Source organism: Urocampus carinirostris, chromosome 10 (genome assembly GCF_059441175.1).
Source record: "Urocampus carinirostris isolate Australia breed hairy pipefish chromosome 10, RoL_Ucar_1.0, whole genome shotgun sequence".
Lineage (NCBI taxonomy): Eukaryota > Metazoa > Chordata > Actinopteri > Syngnathiformes > Syngnathidae > Urocampus > Urocampus carinirostris.
In genome coordinates this window covers 16,000,351-16,025,700 of record NC_142358.1, presented here as the reverse complement: position 1 = coordinate 16,025,700, position 25,350 = coordinate 16,000,351, and the positions used below count along the sequence as shown (strand labels likewise).

General features: G+C 38.0%; 1 protein-coding gene across 1 annotated transcript in view; it reads right to left on the bottom strand.

The window, feature by feature from the left end:
* drd2a (dopamine receptor D2a) overlaps positions 1-25,350 on the bottom strand; it is a 104,585-nt gene that overhangs the window by 20,227 nt on the left and 59,008 nt on the right. The window contains exon 2 of the mRNA XM_088345411.1: positions 13,788-14,098. Within this exon, the coding sequence (XP_088201537.1) occupies positions 13,788-14,066 (279 nt within the window). The 5' untranslated portion in view covers positions 14,067-14,098. The remainder of the gene's footprint in view (positions 1-13,787; positions 14,099-25,350) is intronic.

Genomic DNA, 25,350 nt, shown 5'->3' with positions numbered 1-25,350 from the left:
GGGATAGTAGACGTGGTCAGTATCAAAAACGGGTCGAAGCCGGGGGACAGACGGGAGCAAAACACAGGTGAGAGTCAGGGAAAAGGCTTGCCTAAGTCAACTGGGGTTCGCAGACGGACTAACAAAAGGGCACAGATAGGAGTGGGTATAAATAGGGACAGGGAGCCAATCAGAGTCCGGGGCAGTTTGCGCCAAAGTAGCGGGCGCAGATGATTCACATTGGTAATCATGACAGGCTAGGCAAATTAAATGAGAAGAAACATGTTGACTTTGGGTCAGTCTCTGCAGTTTGTTGACATCCCTGTGCTTTCTAACAATCTTTTTTCTGTTAAACTACAGGGTACAGTGAAATCTAGTGGTCAAATTATACACGCTGTACTACATAAGTATTATTAAATGACTAGTTCTACTGTAAAATAATGTCAAAAAGACAACTAAATTAATGTTAATTGCACAATTTTTTGATAATATAATCAACAGTGTAAATAAAGTAATCACAATTAAACCAACTTGAAAGTTTTAATGAACAGTATTTATAAACTTACATTTTTTGTTCAACTTTTAAATTATTATTTTGCTAGTTGGAAAATGGTAAAATAGCATCGATCCCAACACAATAGTGTCGATCAAATCCAAGTACTCACTTAGTATCGATAATATCACTATTTGTTTCGATACATCCACCCTTACTATATTGTAGCTGGAGAGAACCCTGGTCTACAAGTAATTGTCCTGGCTTTTTTTTACCCAAAAAAGAAAACAGACGTAATCTGTAAATAATAATTTTTGACAATTCATCAATTTACAATTTATAAATTAGTAGCGACTCAAACCTTTTCAACTAGCAGATAAAAAACTCACCATGTGTATTTTTGTAGGGCATACTAATAATGTTATTCATATTGCTACATTAGCATATTCTCATTTTTCTTATTACTTTTCTTAATCAGTAAAATAAAATAATGGAAATGATATTGATCTGCCGTCTGAGACAATTTGGCTAACTCATTGTACCGATAACCTGCCAATTTTTGCAGAACCCAATTTTCAAGCATCGCAAACTCTCACCTCTCTGATCTTATTTTATAATTGAGCAATATTGTCGAAGCAATCAAGCGGCATATGGATTAGTTCTCTGGGATAAAACCAAAAGTATATAAGTTTTTCAGCAAAAAGAAAAGAGTAGATAACCTTCATAAACCAATGAGAATGAGACAAGATCGGTGAAAAAGATCAATTTATTTTAAAGGGATTGGCTTATTACCAATCGCCCATAATTCATAAAATTGGCTTGATAAATGCTGATAACTCTGTGCACCCTTAATCCTAAGGATTATTTTTTTCCATTCTACAAGGAACATGTGTATAGATATATATAAAAAAAAAATCCTTAGGGCCCGGTCACACAGCCGTTTGCGTCTGAATCGCGGCTGAATCACGACCAGAAATTTCTGCCCGTGAAGCAGACGCTGTTGCCTGCGTTGAGATCGCGATACAGACGAGATACAGCCGTGCTTTACACGTGGCAAGAAATTCACACACGCGAAAAAGTTTTGCGCTGCTCAAAACTTTAGACCACGGGTAACCGCGGGCGGCACTCATGGTACACACGCGGATATGACGCGGTACAGACGCGGAACGACGTGCTACGGCCGCGGCCAGGGCGTGGTTACACGTGGGTATGACGCGGAATTTTAGCGGGTAATTGCAGGTGGAGCACGGTCATAGCACGTTTGTTCTGCGCCTGTATCGCGGCGTTATCACGTGAATTAGCGTGTGTAACGCGTGTGACGGTCAAACGCCACGTCAGTTGTGCTCGAGACGTCAAGGGGTGAACATGAATCCCCGTCACCGTAGTGACCTCATCTTAAACCATTTTTATTTTTTGACATTTATTTTCATTTCATAACAAGATAATAAAATAAAAATGAAAAACTATTACAATAATAACATATTTGCTTCTTCTTCGGTGCCATAGCTTGAAATCTTGATCTTCACGGGAGTGTGTCTTGAGCGGTTATGATTTCTACAGCCCGGCTCGGCAGCTTTTATACCCGTGGTCCACATGCGGAAAGGACATGGAACTGACGCGATGAGGAAGCGGAACAGCCGCCGGCGTCTGTTTCGCGGGCATACCACGGATGAACAGCGGGTTGGCCAATTTTGCGCATTTTCCACCGCGGGCAACAGCGTCTGCTTCACGGGCAGAAATTTCTGGCCGTGATTCAGCCGTGATACAGACGCAAACGGCTGTTTGACCAGGCCCTTAAATTCACCAAAATGAGCTTCCTAGAACATGTTCCCAGTGCTACTACTTTGTTTTCGAAGAACAGACTTTGGCTGATTTTAAATTACAATGCTGCCTAGCAAACCAAGCAAGTTGTCTGGAATGTATACAAAGTTATACATTCAAATGTTAATTAGACTTCAAAGTGGCTCTTACAAAAATCAAAGTTGCTTTAAAGAATTTTCATCATCAGGAAATCTTCATATTTAGTATTACCTATATATATATCTGGTTCTGTCGAGCTACTAGCTAGAGATATATTACCTACTGTAAGCCTAATGCCTTGCTTAAGAGATACTTTAATCTCATCTCCCCTTATCTCATTGGCTGCACCGCTTATCCTCAGTAGGGTTGCAGGGGTGCTGGAGCCCATCCCAGCAATCATCGGGCAGTGGGCAGGGAACACCCTGAACTGGTTGCCAGCCAATCGCAGGGCACACGGGGACAGACAACTCACTCGCCCAGTCACACCTAGGGACAATTTGGACCGGCCAAATTACCTGAAATCCATGTCGTTGGAATGTGGGAGGAAACCGGAGTGCCCGGAGGAAACCCACGCAAGCACGGGGAGAACATACAAACTCCGCACAGTAAGGCCGGTAGCTGGATTTGAACCCACGCAGGAGGTTTCCATGACCCCAGAACTGTGCCGCACATGCGCTAACCACTGCGCCGCCGTGCTACCCAGATGAAATACTTTTTCATATATATATATATATATATATATACATATATATATATATATATATATATATATATATATATATTTATATATATATATATATATATATATATATATATATATATATATATATATATATATATATATATATATATATATATATATATATATATATATATATATATATATATATATATATATATATATATATATATATATTCATCTGTCAAAGTACAGTATTTGTCTTGCTGGTACTGACTAGCTATTACTTAGTTAGTAGAGTTATAAAGTAATTTACTAAAGCTTCAATTCAAATGGATTGGGCCGTCTATTTATCTAGCTGCTACTGCAAAGCTAAAAGTTATAGTATATTGACTTTAGCGCTATTAGCCATCCAAGTATTCAAATGTCTTAATATCCATCCATCCATCCATCCATCCATCCATCCATCCATCCATCGTCCAAACCGTACCAAACCTACACAACCTACCTGACAACCTTTCTACAGACCTACCTACGCACCAACCGACTTACATATACTTTATGTCTATCTACCAACAAAGCCAACCAATTCACCAACCTACCTACCTACCTACCTAATTACCTACCGACCTACGTACCTACGTACCTACCCATCTATCATAAAAATCCAAAGTTTCATCATTTGTCATGAAGAAGAAGACAGATCTACTTCCTGTAAAATGTCCAAAAAATACAATTCCAAATGTTGTCAGTTGTTATCTTTGTGCCAGAGAGTTTTTACCTGCACTCGTAGCCCGCCTGTGGCTTTCAATCAATGAACGGGCGTTTATACGCCCGCGGTAACTCAAAGCTCTCCATTATGAACCTAACATTATCAGCGCTGCCCTGACAGGCCACCTGTCTCGCCTGACACCAGCTCACCTGCCTCCGAAAAGAGCATCGGATGAGTGCGCCTAGGCTTTCATTAATCTTTGTCCCTGTGCCTGGGTCATGGAAAAATTAAGCGTCAAACACGCCTGCTGTCCTCTGCATTGATTATACAAAGATTAGCCAACAAAATGAGCATTTTTTTCTGAGTCACAAACTCTCCCCTTTGCTCCACTTTAGCATTTTACAACTTTTGGAAGCCAAAATTGATCTTGACCAGTGTTGTGACTTACGCATTACAAAGAAGCGCAATTACTTTTCTTTGTAACTAATACTGTTAAGAGTTATTAATAACAGTTTGCATTTTAGCACCTATACTGTCAGAAGGAAGACAGTCCCCTGGAATAGATTCAGGTTTATAGAGGAAACAACAGAGTCAAATGTAAGAATAAAAGCTGGCAATTCACCGAACAATGAACACGACAATGGATTGCATTTTTCATCAATTATAGTAAAAGAACACTCTTATTTGGTTAAGGGTGTTAGGTGAGCAAAAGTTTGGTTTATCTTGGTTTCCTAAGCCTGTTTTTTTTTTTTTTTTTTTCATTTTGATGACCGGTCATCTACTCTGATTCCAGTTGATGATAACCCATTACTATTATTCGCAAAATGTACTTGGATACGCACCGAAAGGGTTTTAGAGTAATCCCAAATTGTTTCGAGTCAGAAACAATAAGGTTCATCAAATAAGCAAAGAAAGAGAAGAAAATTTATCAAATGAGTAAAGAAAACACAATTTCGATGATTTCTAATTCAGGGAGTTCCAAATCCATTGCAAACACAGGTTTGTCATAGTTTGGATTCATTGGTCTAGATCAAAGGAATAATCCAGGTCCTAGCCCGACCTTGATGCAGTGCTCTTGGATGAATCAGATCCTCAATGTGGATTCTTGGTTGGGGGGAGCTCGCCACTTGGATCCTCAAGATTTCCAATCGTCCAAGGAATCAAGGAATTTTCCAATGAACCTGGCCAAAAGTTTTCTGGGTCGGGTTTTTGATACTTTTCCAATCACACCAACACCAATAGAGTCATATAATAAAAAGTAGAGATATGTTTTTTCAATCCCAAATAATGTCTGATAACGATTGCTATCATAATATAGAATCTCTCTTCTAAGCTAGCGTGACTGTTCTGCCATCAGTGAGCAATGACGAGAGACGGACTATAGGTACTCAGTATGATGTCTATCATGTATTTTATTCTGTTTCTAACCCGCTTTTTAAAGGGGATTTAAAATGCTACTGTCAATACTACTTTTGCAACACTGAGTTATTCCGCTACTCTTCTAAGAGCTGCACACTGCAACATCTCTCACATTGTCACATACAACCCTCATTCCGCCAATAATTTAAAGTGTTTTGTATTTACAGTGCATCCGGAAAGTATTCACAGCGCTTCACTTTTTCCACATTTTGTTATGTTACAGCCTCATTCCAAATTGTATTAATTTAATCTCTTATCTCAAAATTCTACACAAAATACTCCATTATGACAATGTGAAAACGTTTTTTTATATTTGAATTTATTAAAAATAGAAAACTAAGAAATCACATTAACATAAGTATTCACAGCCTTTGCCATGAAGCTCAAAATTGAGCTCAGGTGCATCTTTTTTCCACTGATCATCCTTGAGATCTTTCTACAGCTTAATTGGAGTTCACCTGCAGTAAATTCAGTTGATTGGACATGATTTGGAAAGGCACACACCTGTCTATATAAGGTCCCACAGTTAAGTGTGCATGTCAGAGCACAAACACCAAGCATGAAGTCAAAAGAACTGTCTGTAGACCTGCGAGACAGGATTGTCTTGATGCACACATCTGGGGAAGGATACAGAAAAAATTCTGCTGCTTTGAAGGTCCCAATGAGCACAGTGGCCTCCATTATTCGTAAATGGAGGACATTTGGAACCACCAGGATTCTTCCTAGAGATGGCCGGCCTTCTAAACTGAGCGATCGGGGAAGAAGGGTCTTAGTCAGGGAGGTGACCAAGAACCCGATGGTCACTCTGTCAGAGCTCCAGCGTTCCTCTGTGGAGAGAGGAGAGCCTTCCAGAAGGACAACCATCTCTGCAGCAATCCACCAATCAGGCCTGTATGGTAGAGTGGCCAGACGAAAGCCACTCCTTAGTAAAATGAACATGGAAGCCCGTCTGGAATTTGCCAAAAAGCACCCGAATGACTACCAGACCATGAAAAAAAAATTCTCTGGTCTGATGAGACAAAGATTGAACTCTTTGGAGGAAACCAGGCACTGCTCATCACCAGGCCAATACCATCCCTACAGTGAAGCATGGTGGTGGCAGCATCATGCTGTGGGGATGTTTTTCAGCAGCAGGAACTGGCAGACTAGTCAAGATAGAAGGAAAAATGAATGCAGCAATATATAGAGATATCCTGGATGAAAACCTGCTCCAGAGCGCTCTTGACCTCAGGCTGGGCGAAGGTTCATTTTTCAGCAGGACAACGACCCAGAGCACCCAGCCAAGATCTCAAAAGATTGGCTTCAGAACCACTCCGTGAATGTCCTGGAGTGGCCCAGCCAGAGTCCAGACTTGAATCCGATCGAACATCTCTGGAGAGATCTGAAAATGGCTGTGCACAAACGTCTCCCATCAAACCTGATTGAGCTTGAGACTTATTGCAAAGAACAATGGGCAAAACTGCCTAAAGATAGGTGTGCTAAACTTGTGGGATCATATAAAAGACTTGAGGCTGTATTTGCTGCCAAAGGTGGATCAACAAAGTATTAAGCAAAGGCTGTGAATACTTATGTAAATGTGATTTCTTAGTTTTCTATTTTTAATAAATTCGAAAAATGTAAAAAAAAAAAAAACTTTTTTACATTGTCATAATGGAGTATTTTGTGTAGAATTTTGAGATAAGAGATTAAATTAATACAATTTGGAATGAGGCTGTAACATAACAAAATGTGGAAAAAGTGAAGCGCTGTGAATACTTTCCGGATGCACTGTACATCCATCCATCTATCCATTATCTGCACTGCTTATCCTCAGCAGGGTCGCGGGTGTGCTGGAGCCCGTCCCAGCCATCTTCGGGCAGTGGGCAGGGGTCACCCTGAACTGGTTGCCAGCCAGTCGCAGGGCAAACAGGGACAGATAATTTGCTCGCTCATTCACACTTAGGGACAATTTGGACTGGCCAATTAACCTGACATGCATGCTTTTGGAATGTGGTAGGAAACCGGAGTGCACACTTTCTTCTGTTTCTTTTTATGTGTGGCTATTTTAAAGCAGTTTTGGGGGGCCTGACTTATATGCTAGTATAAATGGACATTTGTAACTAGTTCCTTTCGTAGTAACGCGCTATATTTTAGTGTTAGTAATCTGGGCAGAGCTGAGTTACTTTTCAAATGAAGTAACTAGTAACTGTAATCAAGTACTATTTGAATAGTTAATGCACTCAACACTACTTTTGACTTTTCGCCTTCTGTCATTTTTCTTGAAAAGTCTGCCGACTCGTCAGTGTTCATTTAGAAAACAACCAAAATTCAAATCGCATCGGTGCAGAGGAGACAAGGCTTTGCAGTTTATTTTCTCGTGGAATGCAAAACACCAAATACGAGTGTGCTTGCTGGCAAGGCCGCAGATGTTTTGGTTACCGCACACTCCAACTGCCTTCACAAGCCGTTGTTGATTCAAATAGTGTCAGCATTTCGGCTTAATATGCAAAGAAGCGGCGTGAGGGATTGAAAATGTGAGTAACGCAGGCTTGGGAGCAATTTCGGATGTCAGCTGAAATCCCACTGAAAGGAAAATGAAGACAAGTGAGAATGTGTGTGCATAAGCAAATTAAGTCAATTGAAAATACCTAAATAACTCTTAAAGGTACAGTGTGTACTCTTTGACCTTTACATGTTTGTGGTGCAGAGCAACCGAAAACGAGTACTAAAAAGCACAAGGAAGAATACAAACCACAATAATATTATCACTCAATTTTTGCTTAGCTTTTTGAGAAAGAAGAAAAAATTGGAAGAAAAAATTGGAAGTGAAAATGGAAAAAAAGAAGAGGATAATGGGAAACAAGAGACAAATCTATAAACAATTAAAGAAAAAGGGGAAACAAATTAAAAAAAGAAAAAAGGAAAGAAAAGAAAGAAGAAAAAAAGAAAAAGGGGGGGAAATATGAAAAAATGAAAAGTAAAAGATTAAATGCCAGAAAAAGTGAAGTAAGAAAAATCAGTAAACAAAAAGGGGAGAATAAATCTAATATATATATATATATATATATATATATATATATATATATATATATATATATATATATATATAGAGAGAGAGAGAGAGAGAGAGAGAGAGAGAGAGAGAGAGAGAGAGAGAGAGAGAGAAATAAGATTTCTTTTTTTTCTCCAGGAAATTAAATTAACATTTTACCAAAAGACAAGACAAAAATTCAGCACACCTTAACTGTAAATTCAGTGCTTACATTTGCCCCATTGACTGAATTGTTTCCTTGTTCCTGTATAAGCTGAGCCCCTTTTCCAACACGTTTCCTACCATTCGCTACTGGTGACACACAACCAAATATGGGCACATAAGCTGACCCCCTGATTTGAGTATTTTATCTTATAGTTATGTATTTGGATCAGATCTGAGTATATAGAGTAGGGAGAATATATGCATGAGGAGAAATTCAGTGTTCTCATCCTCCAGCAGGTATGCCCACCCATTGTTACTGGCGGTTGACCGAGCATTCTATGTGACAATATGAGTGATGCAACATTAGTCAGCAGTTGGAAGATATTGCAATTCATAAGCTGCAGTAATGCTCTATATACTGTAGTTACAACAATTGAGTCACTAAGTTGTATTAATAACACGATGCAGTACTTGTTATCCAGAGAAGTAATTGTGTACCAGGTACGTGTTATTTTGTAACACGTTACTCCCAACACTGTTGACAAAGAGTAGAAGAGTGGCTCCCACTCCCCAAATAACTCTTCTCTCTTGAGATGTGCTTATTTTACGGTATTAACTTATTTCCCACTTCAAAAAACAAACTGGACGGATAAATGGCTACCGTTCCAGTTGTTTACTTCATATGTTTCACAAACCACAATGGTCACTCTGTCTTATTCCATCATTACACTTTGTATTTTTATTGCATCATGTCTGTTTACAGAATTGTGTATTGCATCCAGCACTCGTGCTCTTTTGGTAGGTTGTGTTTTACACCTGGCGGCACAGCGACTGAGGGATTAGCACGTCAGCCCCGCAGTGCAGAGGTCCAGGGTTCAATTCCAGGTACGGTTCTTCCCGTAGGTTTTTTCAAGGCACTGAGGTTTCCTCCCACATTCCAAAAACTCTCATATCAGGTTGAATGGCAGCTCCAAATTGTGTGAATTAGTGAAGGGAATTGTCTTGTTTCTGTGTGCCCTGCAACTGGCTTGCAGAATTTTGGGAATACTTTAATTATAACGTTGCACTCCACTTTTGGTGTGTCTGTAGCAAATGGATAAATGGATGATTTTTCACCATTGTGTCTGTTGCTAAACTTGTAAAAATCTGTCCTGTTATTACGTGACTCCAAATCGACTTTCTGTTGCATTTACATGTAGACACGGACGGCAGTCGACGTGACATGGTATGGATTTAAACGCTGTAATCAGATCAGAGGGCTAATCCTCGTGATTTACTTTCGGTTCCCGGAGGCCTAATAACTTCACACTCTCAGATTGACTCTCTTTATGACAGAGTGTAACTTCTAACTTGATGGTCATATACATCCCCATTTATTTCCCATCAAGACGGGATAAAAATATATCACAGAGTAATCTTCTAGATTAGAGCTCAGGTATTGCAGAAAAGTCCTCTTGGAAAGTATGAAGCAACAAAACTGTAGTAAAAGAATAATCTTGGTATCAAATAAACAGGGTTGGGTAGGGTTACTTTAACTGGATTACTTTCATTTACTTTTGGATTACTCCAATACCAAATATGCTAATAAAAGACAAAATGAACTAAATATGAATAAATTATGACTCACAACACATGGTAAGCTTTCTCTCCTGGCTTTGATCTCTTTGATCTCCGGCAAAACTAACATAAAATGCGACAGAAACAAAATGAAAATAAATCCAAACAGCTTGCCAACATCATTTTTGCCCTTCCATGTATTCCGTTATTCCCCAAGCCTGCACAAAATTTAGTAATTTTATTCATATTTAGTTTCTTTTGTCTTTTATTAACATATTTGGTATTGGAGTAATCCAAAAGTAATCCAGTTAAAGTAACCCTACCCAACCCTGCAAATAAAATTATCTGATTTCAAATTGTATCCATTCAAAAGGGTAATATTAAGACATTGACTGTTTAACAAGCTGTCATGGGAGAAAGGCCTATGAAAAAAAAAGTTTTTTTTTCCAAGAGGAGGACAAGGACTATTAAGGGGATCTCCTGCTACAATGTGGTTCATCTTTCACTATATCACGGATTTGCTTCGTAACATTATGTTCGGCATTCTGATTGGCTCAGCAGTCCCTCAGATAGTACCGTAAATTTCGAGCTGTAATCTGCAACTTTCAAAGCTTTCAGGCCTGCGGTTTATGCAATGATAAGGCTAGATTATGCATATTTTCTCACGGCCGCCAGGGGCGCCTGAGCAGTAAAGACATGTGTAATAAATGTGTAGAGGAAGACGCAAGTTTAATGCAATTTGGCTCTTTGTCCAGGAATAAAACTAGCATGAACAGACCCTCATTATGGAAAAGGTTTCAAACGAAAGGGGAGGACTAACTACCATATTAGGAATAATTTTATGAGTCTGTTTATTTGTAAACATAAATACTGTGTCGAAATGTTTTAGGCGGATTCCCATTTATCTGTTTGCATTATCGTGTGTTCTGTAGTAAATATTTTACACTGTGTGATTCTATGGATTGTCCTTGATGTAACAAAGCCATTTTGGCGGACATTCAAAGAAGTTGAAGACGGCCAGGTGAGTTACCTCGGCTTTATAGTTTTGGGTTATCTTGTTTCAGAATGATCTTGTCGTTTCCCCCATGAGTATTTTTTGAAAGGGTCATCATATTTTGAATCCCAAGAGTGTAAGTTTTCCAAAGACAGTGGCTGGTGACATCGTACAGAGACATATTTGTTTATCAAAAGCCTGGCAAGCCTTTGTAAATATGTCATGTTTCAAAGTGGGCACATGTGGCTTATAGTCAGGTGCGGCTTATGTATGCAAAAAATGTTTTTTGCTTTAAAAATGTACTGGGTGCAGCTCATAATCAGGTGCTCTATAGTGTGAAATGTATGGTAGGTAATGGTGATGAATAAATACATGTTTATAGTTTATAGTACCGGTACTTGTATTTGTTAAATGAATGCTTGGGCCTGTAAAAAGGTTTTGGTCTTTGATTTCAATGCATTGTAGAATATTTGATTTTATAGTAATTGTAAAAAAAGGGTTTCTACTTCACAAATTTCAACTAACACGGTCTCATTTTTAACTTAAGCCCCACGGTTCTGAGGCATAAGGTATTGAGGTAAGAGAAAATGAATGCAACAATACATTTAATATTGACATGTTAGAACAGAAATACACTTAAGAGGAACAATTGCAGGTTGATTTAAATAATGATCCAAAAAATACATATATCCAACATGCGGTTCTTTCAGATGACAGGCAGAAAATGTTATATATCTCACAACTCATTTATTTTTAATTTGTATATATTGCGTATTTGACACCAACAACTATCCTGTGGTGTTGCAACATTAAATCTTAATTAAGTTCCCCATTCTATTGTTGTCATTATGCCAGTATATTAAAAGCACCACAGCTGTTAAAAAGATGACTTTATTCTATCTATTCAGCTCTCTGTTGGTTAGTTTATTAATAGATATTCATCTTAAGTGGGACGTTTTTTGGCCACCCGAGGACCCAACATATTTGTTTGTGGTAGTATCTCCAAGTTGCAGACAAATCGTGAGTTTCGCACATTTTTTTTTCAACATTCAAAACGCAGAGTTTTTGTCGCTCTGGGTCCTCGTAGCAGCGAGACAACAGACAAACATTCAAGACAGGGAGGGAAATAAATAAAATAATTAAAAAAATCTCAACCCACGATTTAATTTTTTTTTTTAATTTATGACATGGGTATTAGGGCTGCAACTAACAATTAATTTCATAATTGAGTCATCAGTCAATAATTTTTTCGATTAATTGATAATTGAGATTTTTTTAAGACATTTTTATTTTCCTCATCTTTATCTAAATGTTGTCGTGTTTGGACTCATAGAAAAATAATGCATAAAACCAAAAAAAATATTCTGTAATATAAAGCAATTAAAAAAACTACAACCGTTTGTTAATTAACTTGATAATAAACAAAAATACATATAAATGTATGCTATACATATTGTATATTATACATATACTATAATATAAAATGCACTCTTTTCCTACCACCTTATCCAAAGATCCTATTATATTTGGACTTATCATACAAACAAAAAAGAGAGAAATACATTTCCGTTTATGTGCATAGGTTTTTTTTTCATCCATAAAAAATAAAGCAAAAATGCTAACAAACCTACTCTTCAAAATCGTGTCGACACATTTGTTATCTTAGGGATTAAATTTTGTATTATGATAAAAAAAAATACTCATATGAAAATGATATATGCTTAAGAATTTGCCACTTAAGAGTTAATTATTATTACTTTTCTTTTTACTTTATTTTTTTATATACTTATATCCTCTTATATTCTATTTTTTCTCTCTGTATTTCTGCAGCATTGTCTGTTTACTTAAAAAATCTTAACTGTTTCATGATGAAACAGTCAAACACTATTAAGTTTAATGCTTTAATGCCAATTTTGTTTGTGAATTAAGTCGCACCATCTAGTGACCCCTGTAATTTTAATGATGCAATGCTCAATATTTATTAATTCAAAAATGTAACGTAACTTTTTTATAAAAATGGTGCTGGTGCCCAAAGTGGTACGACAAATCACACCATCACAACGGAATGGTGTGCACTCGTATTTGCATTGATTTAACATACTTGGAGGCTCTTAAATCACTTTATACAAATAATTCATCTGATTAGTTGCCAACGCTTTTAATCATTGATTTTAATCGGTTTCATCAATTAGTTGTTCTGGCCCTAAATGGTATAATTTGTATGATTTATGTATTTTTTCCTTTTTTTAACCGAATCAAAGTCTATTGTACCACTAGGGGGCAGGGAATAGTACACACTGTCCCTTCAATGCATTTATATATTCATTCAAGAGCATATCCTATTTGATTTTAGGACTGTCAAGCTCAGAGACAATACCTTTCCCAGGGCCATAACCACCCTAAACAAGTGCACAAGTCTGTGAAAACTACATTATAATGCTAGAGTTACTCGTGGTGACAAAAACACTGATTTGGGTAGTGCATTCTGATAGGTGAAACAGTGTCTCCACTTCTTCCCCTGTGCGTCGAAAACCTCTCGGCTTAACATGCATATGCATGTAAAAGAAACAACCTGTATCACCCTCACCTTGACAACCCAGGTTTGTATCCCATTGGATACAATTTACGTATTGCCATTTGGCCCGGAGATGAAAATCAACTGATCAATCATCGCCCATTTACTGAAGTATACCGCAAATTATTTTGTTATAACGTAGTGAGTTAAAGCATGTAATCATTCCAAATCTCATCCACCGTAATCTGCGGTATATAAAGAGGACTGGGTTATAAGTTGTAGTTTCAAAATTCTGGCTAATTTAGGGTTTTTGGTGCGCTTATAGTCTGATTACTCTTCTTCAGTAAGGCGCCCCACACTGCTCCTCACAATATTGTAAGAAACATCGTATCGTGAGGTCATATCCTGATATTTATCATGGACCGACGACCGGATTCAGCTAAATGTCCGTCAGGCACGAATACCTCCAGGTAGACGACCCAAGGCATGACCAGCGTGGCCACCAGAAGGTCAGCGACGGCCAGGCTGACGATCAGGTAGTTGGTGGTAGTCTGCAGAGCTCTTTCTCTGGACACGGCCATGCAAACCAGCACGTTGCCGAAAACAATGACAAAGATGAGCAGTGTGAGCAACATAGCGTAGTAGTTGTACTCGTGCTTCTGCACCAGATCGGTCTCGTTGAAGCCCCATGTTCCATTGTCATAGAAACTGTCGTTGTAGGCATAGTGGGTAAAGACATCCATTAGCTGTGAGTGTTGCAGGCCAGCAACAGGCCCTGGAAACAAACAAGAAAGAGATGTGAATCAGATTATGTTTTTATCTGGAGGAACATGTAAAAAAGGAGTCATGGGGAGTTAAAGACCATTTAAGTCTGGATATTTTCAATGATTGCATACGCTATGCAAACAATCAATTGTGGGTGTTGTCATGGCACCAAAGAGAAAATAGCGAATAATTGTTCCGTGCATCGTATTAGGGAAAAGCATTGTCCAACCCGGAAGACTGCAGGGCAATGGATTAGTTGTTTTGGCTTTCACTTCCTTAGACTCTTAGACTACTTTAAATTTTGAGTTTCATATTTTAATTGTTGGAACTGAAACTTCTGTTGCCACTTTTGATCAGAAAAATATATTGCTGTAATTTTTTTGACAACAAGCTGCCACATTTTTTAAACAAGTAATTAGATGCGGGGGAGTACTGAAATTAAGCATTGGGCTGATAACTGAACAGTATTTAACTATTGGTACTCGTCAGTCGTCACATGAGTTAGTGAGTTTTCTATCGCGTTACTTCTATCGCGTTACTTCTATCGCGTTACTTTCTATCAGTTGACCTACAAGATAAGTGGCAATTTGTTGTATTGAGTTTTGAAATCAATACAAAAAAAAAATCAAATACTTTTCTATTAAGGGAAATTCCTATATGGGGATATTTTCAACATTGTTTATTCCATTTTTCAGCATCAAAAGTATTAATTAGTTGGGCACTTTGGATCATCTATCCATTTTCTGTGCCCTTTATCCTCACTATGGTCGCCAGGTGGGTGTGTGTGACCGATTTGAGTAGGCAGGAGACACCCTGAACTGGTTGCCAGGCAGTCGCAGGACATACAACTCCATGGCACATTCACACCTAGGGACAATTTGAACTGGACAATTAACCTAAAATGCATGTTTTTGGGGAGAAGATGCAAACTCCACTATGTGATAGCTGGAATTGAACCCTGGACCGCCGTGCTAACCAACAAGCTGGCGTGCTGACCCGCACTTGGCATCACTGAGTACAAAATAATTAAGTACTCCTATTGGTTTTAGTAAAAAAAGGTCTATTGAACATTTAACATTTTGAGTAGACATTTATTATGACATCAAGTATCGACTTATTGGGCGTGTTTAGCTTTCATTGTGAAAAAAGACATTGTTAGAAATACACTTTAGCCTTTTAGTGCATTGTGATACATATATCGACACTGTATATGTTTATTTAAGAATTGGAGAAGGCTGACAGATGATACCAGCCATCACTACAAAGTATTGCTATTTGCACTGTCTACAGATATAGATGTACGATGCTCTGTGACTGTATAATCAAGAAGAAAATCATGTATTACTGACAGGTAACCTTTGGGGGAATTTGATACAATATATGTTGAGTTTTTTCCATTTTGGTATCGATGAGTAATCAAGAATGTGTAATCCAATAGGATAGAGTTTTTGTTACAAAATTAGCAGCTTTTCAAGGAGCCAAACAGATTGTGGTCAACCTTTAAGTCATATCAAGTCATGTTTATTTGTATAGCCCTTAATCACAAGGAATCTGAAAGGGCTGTACTGACACAGACTATTATTACACCATCCCCTGATCTAAAACCCACACAAGGGCAAGGAAAAACCTCAACATGAGAAAAATGAAGAAACCTTGAGAAGGGACCACACATGAGGTAACCCCCCTTGCAGGATGACCAGGCTGCAATGGGGTGTACATTGTTACACAGAATGACAATACAAGGAAATTATTATTATTATTATTATTATGTTACATTAACAAACAATACAATAGAATATAAAAATGTTTAAAAACAACAGAATTCATTCATATTCCAAACACTTTAGGGGGACACCTTGGACTGGTTGCCAGCCAATCGCAGGGCACACGTAGGTAAAACAACTATTAATCCACACAATTATTCCTAGGAATCATTTGGTCTCGCCTGCAATGCACTTAAGCCAAGGGATAACCTGAAAACTCCAAACAAGGAGGCTGGTAGTTGGAATTGAACCCGGAACCTCTAAACAGTGAGGCACACATTATAACGTGTCACACACCCTGCCGACATAATAGAATTGAAGCTAAACAATAGACATATGACTGTAAAATGGGCAGTTCCATTTCTCAAACTGATCTCTTTCCATGCAGCATTCTCTGAATGCCGGACTGAATAAAATGTAACTCTAAAGGGTGCATGGGTAGAAGCTAAACATAAATAAGGCTGTCACACCCACTAAGAAACGCTTGCATTATTTGAATGTGTTTGCCATGATTCAGTAAATGTCTTTTTGGGCGGTTGCTTGGAGCTAACAGCACATGCAGAGAGCAAAACCTAAACTGAGGTGTCGAATTCCTGTCATGTCAACACCCACGATGCACCTCTAAGACATCATCTGCTCCCCCCCATCCTTGCAATCGCTTCAGTGCTGGACACAAACACAGTTTTCCCTCGTGTAGAAATATCCAAAAGTAGGCGGCGAGAGTATAAATGACACAAGGTGGTATGCTTCCCGACTCAAGGGCACGACATGGTGCATCCTTTCTGCAATACTTTAATACGGATGCTCCCCTACTTACGACCATGCGACTTACGAAAAACGGAAGACACCAATATTTTTTTGGGGATGTCGAAAAATATCTGGACATTGCTGTAAGTTAGATTTTGTATTGTGTGAACCTTTTTCTGTGTAGAGAACATTACTGTAGTGCTTCTTTCCACCGCTACCGCCGTGTGGCACTGTGAAAGGTCACCCAGCATCAACCCCGAAGAAAAAAATCTGCTTACTCCTCCTATATAGTATCTCCAGGGCGCTAAGAACGTTGACATTTTTATTGTTTGGTATCGCGTGCATCCATTCGATATGGTTAGTGTAAAGTGAAAAGAGGCGAGGTGTTTATTTTAAAATGAAAGTGAAATAAGAAAGCTTGATGTGGTTGAGAAAATGGTTCAATCGCTTTTTTTCGGCCACTTTCTACCACGAAGGAGGAAGTTGCCTAATTGTTAAAACCCATCTTCTAAGAGTAAGTTTAACTTAACTTTATTTATCTTTAGAGAGCATATTATTTTATGAAATGTTTATTTTTTAGTACAAAGCAATACAAGTTAATTATTCAAGCCTTAAACATACAACATATAGCACTGAACCAACTTACGGACAAATTCAACTTACAAACGATCTTCTCGTTCGTATGTATGGCAGAGTCGTAATATTATTTGATGTATACATGTATATAGTTTCTTAGTTTTTATTTTTTTACGCTGGCAACTGTGTAGACAGCAAAGTAAAAATTTCATTGTCATTCAGTGTGCATATGACAATAAGCACTTTGAAATGAAATAAATTGAAACAACTGCAGATGCTTTTTGTGGATAAGGTAAATCTTTCGTTTTTAGCGGCGGTTACTTTTCAAAAAAGTCCTGGTTAAAACCCGCAAAGAAGAAACATTTATTTAATTAAGTATCTATCCATCATCTATATCGATTATCCTCAGTAGAGTCGCAGAGGTGCTGGAGCCCATCCTAGCTATCTTTGGGAAGTGAGCAGGAGGCAGCCAATTACATTTATTAATTTGTTTGTTTTTGTTTATTTATCCATTTTATTTATATAATAAATACGTTATCAAACATTGAAACTAAAGGACAAACCCAATTGCAGGCTCAACTATTTGTTTAACAAAAAAAGTACTTTATAAACGTTCTGTTTTTACAAATATCTTCTGCACTGTCAAATAATAATTTCTTAAAAATGGTCAGGCTGCTTTATTGCGGGTTCGTTAGGGGTTTTGATATCCTTAAAAACCCTTGCATTTTAATGTTGTGTTTTCAAGGATTGAGAAGTGCTTGAATTTGTGGTTGAAGGTTTGTAAATGCTTGAAATTGTTGCAATATTTCTCAACAAGTCTGCTTTAAAAATGATGCAAGCGCTGCTCTCTGGTGGCTTCACTTCTCCATTGTGTTTTTTTTTTCCCTTCTGGATTAACGACAGTTGGCATTCTTTTGTTTGGCATTGTCACCCCCACTCCGGGTTGTGTCCAAGAGTAAATGCTACACCAAAACAGTCTATTAGTGCAAAGATTACTTATCAATTAATAGCATTAATTATGAGTCATTTAAAATGTTAAAGTAGTGTTCAACCCAACACCTATATGGGGAGGGATTTGCCTCAAAAATCTGAACACACGTATTGTTCAGATTCACAAATATATTTGCGATTTACCTAAGACTAAACATCATAAGTCTTTATAAATGCACATGCAATAAAAAAATGAATATGTAAATCACATGTATATTATTGGCTCTGCAAAATATGTGATTCACACCAGATATATTATTTTAATTGTACTAGAGGAATTGGAAAATGGTCTTTGAAAGTCCTTAAAAGTGCTTAAATTCAGCCATGAAACAGGTGTTCGAACCTTATTGTACAACTGCATTGATTACAAATACAATTCACTTTATTTCACATGATACTTTGGTGCTATCAAAAACAAATTTGCCTTCCGGTCGCCGAATCCATAATGTTGAACGAGCCATATTGGACAACAGAAAAAAAAATCATATTTATACGTCTGGAGCCACAAAAAAATTAAGCCATATACAAGCCTCATAAAGAAGGATACAGATACTGTACCTAATTATATTTATTGGCAAACGTTAAAAATGTTTTCTTTGTGCGCCTCTTCAGAAACCATATATCTTTCCGTATTAAACCTTTTTGGAAAAAGCGCCAGGAAGCCACTAGGGAGCACCAAAGGTCAAGTTTAGTGGTCTGAGAAGTCCCGTTTTTTGGCAATAGAATGCATTCTCTACTGCTTTTTTTGTCCCAGCCACCAGTGCTTTTTTTGTCCCAGAGCGTTTTGTTGACATGATGGCTTTAAGAGAAACTTGAAACTGAAAAATAAATAAACATAACATAATATCAGGTTAATTGGCCAGTCCAAATTGTCCCTGGGAGTGAATGAGCGAATGAGTTGTCTGTCCCTGTGTGCCCTGCGATTGGCTGGCAACTGGTTCAAGGTGTCCCCTGCCCACTGCCCGAAGATAGCTGGGATTGGCTCCAGCACCCCCACGACCCTACTGAGGACAAGCGGTGCAGATAATGGCTGGATGGATAATGTATATTCGTCTAACTGTTTTACGTACGTTTACAACTAGGATAGTCATTGGCGCTCAGGCAGACATAAGCCGAAAAGGGGTGACTATTTAGCCAATCAGAATGGAGAACATAATGCACGATGAAAGTCTGCAAAGTAGCGAAACTGCCATAGGTAAACTGCAATACAGCAAGAGATTGCTGTAGTATCCCTCGGGAATCATAATCATATGTTGATGTAATGAATATGATGATATGATATATTCATAAATAGATAAACCAAGCATGTTTCGTGTTGTAATTAAGATATTTATGTGGATCCCGCTGTGAGTTAAATATGTTCACAGAGTCACAGCTTGAATCGGAAAATGTTAATTTATGTATTTTCACAGCAGCGCTTTTTTTAATCAAATAGTGGCCTATTGGGAAGGAAACCATTTCCAGCAGGTTTAGTGAGTCCCTACTGAAAAAAACATAAATAGATAACACGAAATAAAGTCTTGTTCCATTTCATGTTTTTGTTGTTAGTAGGTTTTAAAGGGATTATAAAATACTGTTTTATTTTTATCAATAAGGCACAGAACGTGCAGTGTTTCTTCTCATAATCATGCAGATATATTCCATAATATTCCATTCGTCATGGATTTGAGAAATTGATTTTTAAAGTAGACAGTTTGACCGCTTATCTTCTAGAGCTGTGATGTCACCGGATGACAACTTGAACTCAAAACAATGGCTCGTTCTGTTTAAAACCAGACAGCATCATTAAGCAATCATTTTCATTTGGAGAAACTGGAACTTTGCTCCGCTTTTCTTTGAGGGACTTCCGACTGTTTTGTCCGAGTTGCACGCTTTGATCATCTAAAGCTGTGTGGGTTAAGTTTACCTGTCGTCTTGTACGGCGTACGTTCCTTTATGCCTTCGCCTTTTTTCAGGTTTGTGATTGTAACATTTCCTTTCAGGTTTTTTGCCACGTGTCTTGCAATTAATGTAATATTGTCCAGATAGCTCACTGTTAGCATGCAGGCTCCAGAAGGCTTCCAGTTTTGTTTGGTAAAAGTTAGCCCCGTTAGTCATCGGCTCGCTGAATTGCCTGCCCTTCTCATTGTTTTTTTTTTCTCCAGGCCCGGTTCACGTTTGTTGTCGTGGAACTTTTTTGTTACTGGCTCGCCGTTATCCTGGCTGCTTCCTGCATGTTTTCGGTCACCCAGCCCCCTGTTTTTTCCACCTATCTGTCCCATCTAGCCTTTTTTAGCAGCCAGCTAGCTAGCAGTGTACCGGCTGGGTTAGCCCGTTAACTCTCTGTGTGTTAATTTTGCCAGGTTGCCCAATTTTGTTGAACCATTGCTGATCACACCTGCTTTCTCCACAAAAACTTTGCTTTAAACACTCAAACACTTTCCGACTAATTAACATATAAACCAAGCTGGTGACTGGCTTGCTAGGTGAAGCTCAGTATGTTAAAGATGAGAAAAAAAATTAAAACAATTGGAATATACCAATGACATATGTATAGATTTTATGCAAAACAAGATGTACTATTTTCTCACATTATTTACGTTTCAAAACTTGGGTATCCCTTTAAGTTCCTCTGCTAAAAAGATTAAAATAAAATATCAACGAGCAAAATTATCCACCAAAAGAGTTATTTTTAAATCATTTTATTTTAAATTATGAGCAAAGCTATCTGCCGATGGGACAATTTTCACATTTCCCACTGTTTTTAACTTCATTCTTTTGTTGAAAAAATAAAAAGGAAAACAACTATTTGCTAAAACCTGTGTTTTTTATGTTTATGAGAAAAAATATACTAGAATGAAATGAAAAATGTACAATTTCAACATGATTTATTTTTGGGCGGTTGCTTGGAGCAAACAGCTGACTCAAACAGCAGTCTTTTTTAGATTATAAACTGCATCTCTTGTAAAATCCGACAGATAGTGAATACAGGCTAGGAAGTCATCTGGTAATGTAGGACATTCTCTTTTTTTCATTCATTATTTTCGGAAAATAATTTTCAGATTTCTGCTTATTTAACTATATGTATGTATATATATATATATATATATATATATATATATATATATATATATATATATATATATATATATATATATATATATATATATATATATATATATATATATATATATATTTATACACCGTATTTTCCTCACTATAAGACGCACCGGGTTATAGGGCGCACCTCCAAAAAATAGTTTTTGGTCCTATATTTTCCATACAAAAGGCGCACCGGATTATAAGGCGCTACAATGGGAACGTCGACAAAACAGTCAGATAGTTCAGTCAAACTTATTACCCCCTTAACATTCCGAGAGCTTGCAAAGAAGCAAATACGTGTCTCAGACATGTACGGAAACAGTGTACGATGTCACCAATCACTCAAATGCATCGTTCCAAATATCATTCGGAAGGTTAAAGTCTTGGGATTCAAGAAATGCCAAACATTTCTTAGTTTCCATTTTATTTTTTGCTGGCAACTGTGTGGACAGCAAAGTAAAAAAATTATTGTGCAGGGAAACGGGGTTCTTTACTGTGCATATGACAATAAACACTTTGAATTGAATTTAGTTTAAAAATAGACTCATCACAGAAACATCAAGATCGTTCTAAAACAAGATACCGGGAAAATATAAAGCCGCATAGCTCACCTAAGTTCTCCTGCAGCCATCACATTCAATAATGATACGTAACCATGATCTTCTTACAACCGTGAGTGTAGTAAATCCAGGAGAGTAAAATATTTACAAATACAGAATAGTAAAAAATGTTTTCTCTATGCCGTAGTGCAAGCCAACTTGTGATTCACATTCATCTTTTTCTGCCAATTGCAGGCTTTGTTTCGCCTCTTTAGCCTATGCGAGCCTGTACATGATAAAAAGGATCCACCCCCTTTACCTCCGAATATCTTTAGCCAATAGTGGCTGATTCAAATGATGATTGACACATTGGTTAGGAAATGAAACGCCGGTATATAAATCCCAGCATACACCGCGGACTACTTCGCCTTTGGGGGCAAATCTAGTCGGGGGCTGCTTGCCTTAGTTGCAAGACTTTGCGACTTAATATTGATCCATATATAAGGCGCACTGTATTATAAGGCGCATGGTCAGCTTTTGAAAAAAATAAATGCTTTTAGGTGCGCCTTCTAGTGCAGAAAATACAGTGTACATATATATATATATATATATATATATATATATATATATATATATATATATATATATATATATATATATATATATATATATAGATATATAGATAACTCACTCGCTCATTCACATGCATATATATTGATATTTTGAATGGCAGCAGTGGTTAGCGCATGTGCGGCACAGTTCAAGTCATGGGAACGTCTTGCGTGGGTTCAAATCCAGCTCCAGACTTCCTGTGCGGAGTTTGTATGTTCTCCCCGTGACACTCCGGTTTCCTCCCACATTCCAAAAGAACATGCATTTCAGGTGAATTGGCCGGTCCAAATTGTCCCTAGGTGTGAATGAGCGAGTGAGTTGCCTGTCCCCGTGTGCCCTGCGATTGGCTGGCAACCAGTTCAGGGTGTCCCCTGCCCACTGCCCGATGATTGCTGGGGTGGGCTCCAGCACCCACCGCGACCCTACTGAGGATAAGCGGTGCAGCTAATGAGATGAGATGAGATGAGATATTTTGAATGAGTTAATAATTGAAATTTCTCCTTTTTTAGTAACAACCTTTTGAAATTTACATTTACGAACGACGATCGTGACCCCCCGAGTCCCAGATATAAGCTAAGTCATCTGAAATCCTTTACAAAGAGCCCATATTGTTGTCAATCTCACATCATCAAAGTGTTATGACGCCTCGAGGATCAACAACAGAAGCCCGCTGCGGTCGCTGGGAAGACAGCAAAAGCCCGAGGCCAACCTACAGCAAGAACGTGTGCCAAACCTTCTAATACCCTGCGCAAACAGCAAAAGTTAACATCTCCAAGGGTCGAGGCCAGACACAGTGTTGGAAAAAAACCTTAAACTCATAAAACGTCTCCACGCAGAAAAGCAAACGGAAGCAAAGTTGATGAAAAACTAACACAATGAGAAGACATTGACTGAAACTTCACTAATGCTGTCCGACTGACAAACGGCGGAATGGCGTCTATTAAATCAATGCCAACTTGAAAAACGATTCTGACGCGAGCGTTCAAGCTGGGTAAGAAAGTCAGCGAAAAACGGCGCGATATAACTTTAAGGAGAAGTGCCGCGCAAGTGCTACGAGTGGGTCTCCATCAGGAGCTCGTTCTTCACTTGAAGGACAACTGACAAAGACAAACATGCAGTGGGGAAATCAAACGCTCAGGAGGCTGACAATTTTTCTTACCCTGCTAGCACAGAGAAAAATGAAACATTTTAAGCCTAGTGGGCTTATTTCAATGCTTTTTTTCATTATGAAAGATTAGTGCTTTTCTTTTGTCCACATTTTCCCCTACTAACAGTCAAATGAAAACGTTTTATCCTTTATAAGTATATTTCAATGATTTTCTTATTTAAAAATGAATTAGTGTTTTTTCCCCTTTTTGGACTTATACAAATGCGCACAATGTCTTGGTTGAGATAGAAAACAAGGCGATAAGTATAAATTAAATATAATTGTGAGTTTTAGGAAACAAATGGCTGAATTAATATTTTTAGAAATTACAAACTAGAGTGGGGGTCGGCAACCTGCAGGTCTGGAGCCACATGTGGCTCTTCAGCGATACCCTAATGCAGGGCTGCCATTGCGTGTGGACTACTTATAAAATGGCCTTGTCAAAATGATCTACCTACTATAAAATTGCAAAGCATATCCATTTTTAAGTACATTATAGGCTACTGAGTATTGTTTGGTTGCAGCGTATATCTCGATGTATCTGGCATTACTGCAAGAGCCCGTATTTTGCTCTATTACCACTTGCACTGAATGGAATCAGTCTGGGATCCGTAGTCTGGACAGCCTCAAGCACATGAAGCACACTCTGCAGATGACCATCAGTCATGGTGGAACGGTTTTTGGACTTAATGATCTTCATGTGGGATCTTCATGTGACTCACATCATTAAGTGGAGATGAATAATGCTGTCGAGTACAGTAGGTTGCACATATCCTCATGTTGGGATACTTTCCCTCTGCAAATAGGTCCTTTATATAAGCCCTGGACTTCAGCTTAATGTCAGCTTGTAGTCTCAAAATGTCATCTTCCACGACAGAAAAGTTCAGGTGAAACTGATTTGATTTCTTGGATGCCAGTTATTAAACCTTAGTATCGTTTCCGAAAAGGGTAGCACATAAATGTGGTGACTGGCTCCAGTAAAACAATGTCTTCAAAACTTCAACAAACAGTTCCTGTTCTGTAGTTGGCATTGTCAAGTTGCCTGAATGCCTTCCGTTGCCTCTACAGATCTAATGAAAGTGTTTTGAAGTTTCTCCAATCGCTATGCAGCTGCTGAAGAGAGACACTGCATTCTTGAAATAATTAACTAATCTGATCATGTTTTGGTCTTTCCCTTGCAGCTCTACGTTAAGATCATTCAGCATGTTTTATATGTTATCAATGCTAAGTCGAGCAGCCGCTGAATGTCATTTAATTGATTATATTGAGCATTCATTCTGAAAATGAATGAAAATTCCTTCTTTGCGTCAAAATCTACCCACACTGTTTTCCTAATCACCTGGTAGATCCTGACTGACGCACTGGGCACCGAATGGCACCCTGGTGCTCACTCAGAAGTGTATGAAAATGGAAAGAGATGGGTGGTAAATTCATTCTGTTTTTTATATTAGACACCTTCAAAGGAGATTGCAAAGGATGCCCGTTTATTATTTTGAATATTATACCTCACTGTTTATTGATTTGACCATTATGCACTGTTTAATCAAGCTTATGGGACAATGCGGTGGCTGCTCTTTGATTCCCAACACCCATTAGAGGGGTATATACTTTTGTAGAGATTTAATACAAATGAAGAGCTCAAGGGAAGGCTTTTAGAACAGGTTGTGATTTATTTTCTGATCCTTGGGTCCCCTCCTTTTTTCTTTGCAAGTTTCAAATCCATTGGTGTAATCTCTCATTTTTGACAGTCTACTAAACTCTAAACTTAATAAATTAAATTCAATTTTGAAACATCAAGTTCTTTTTA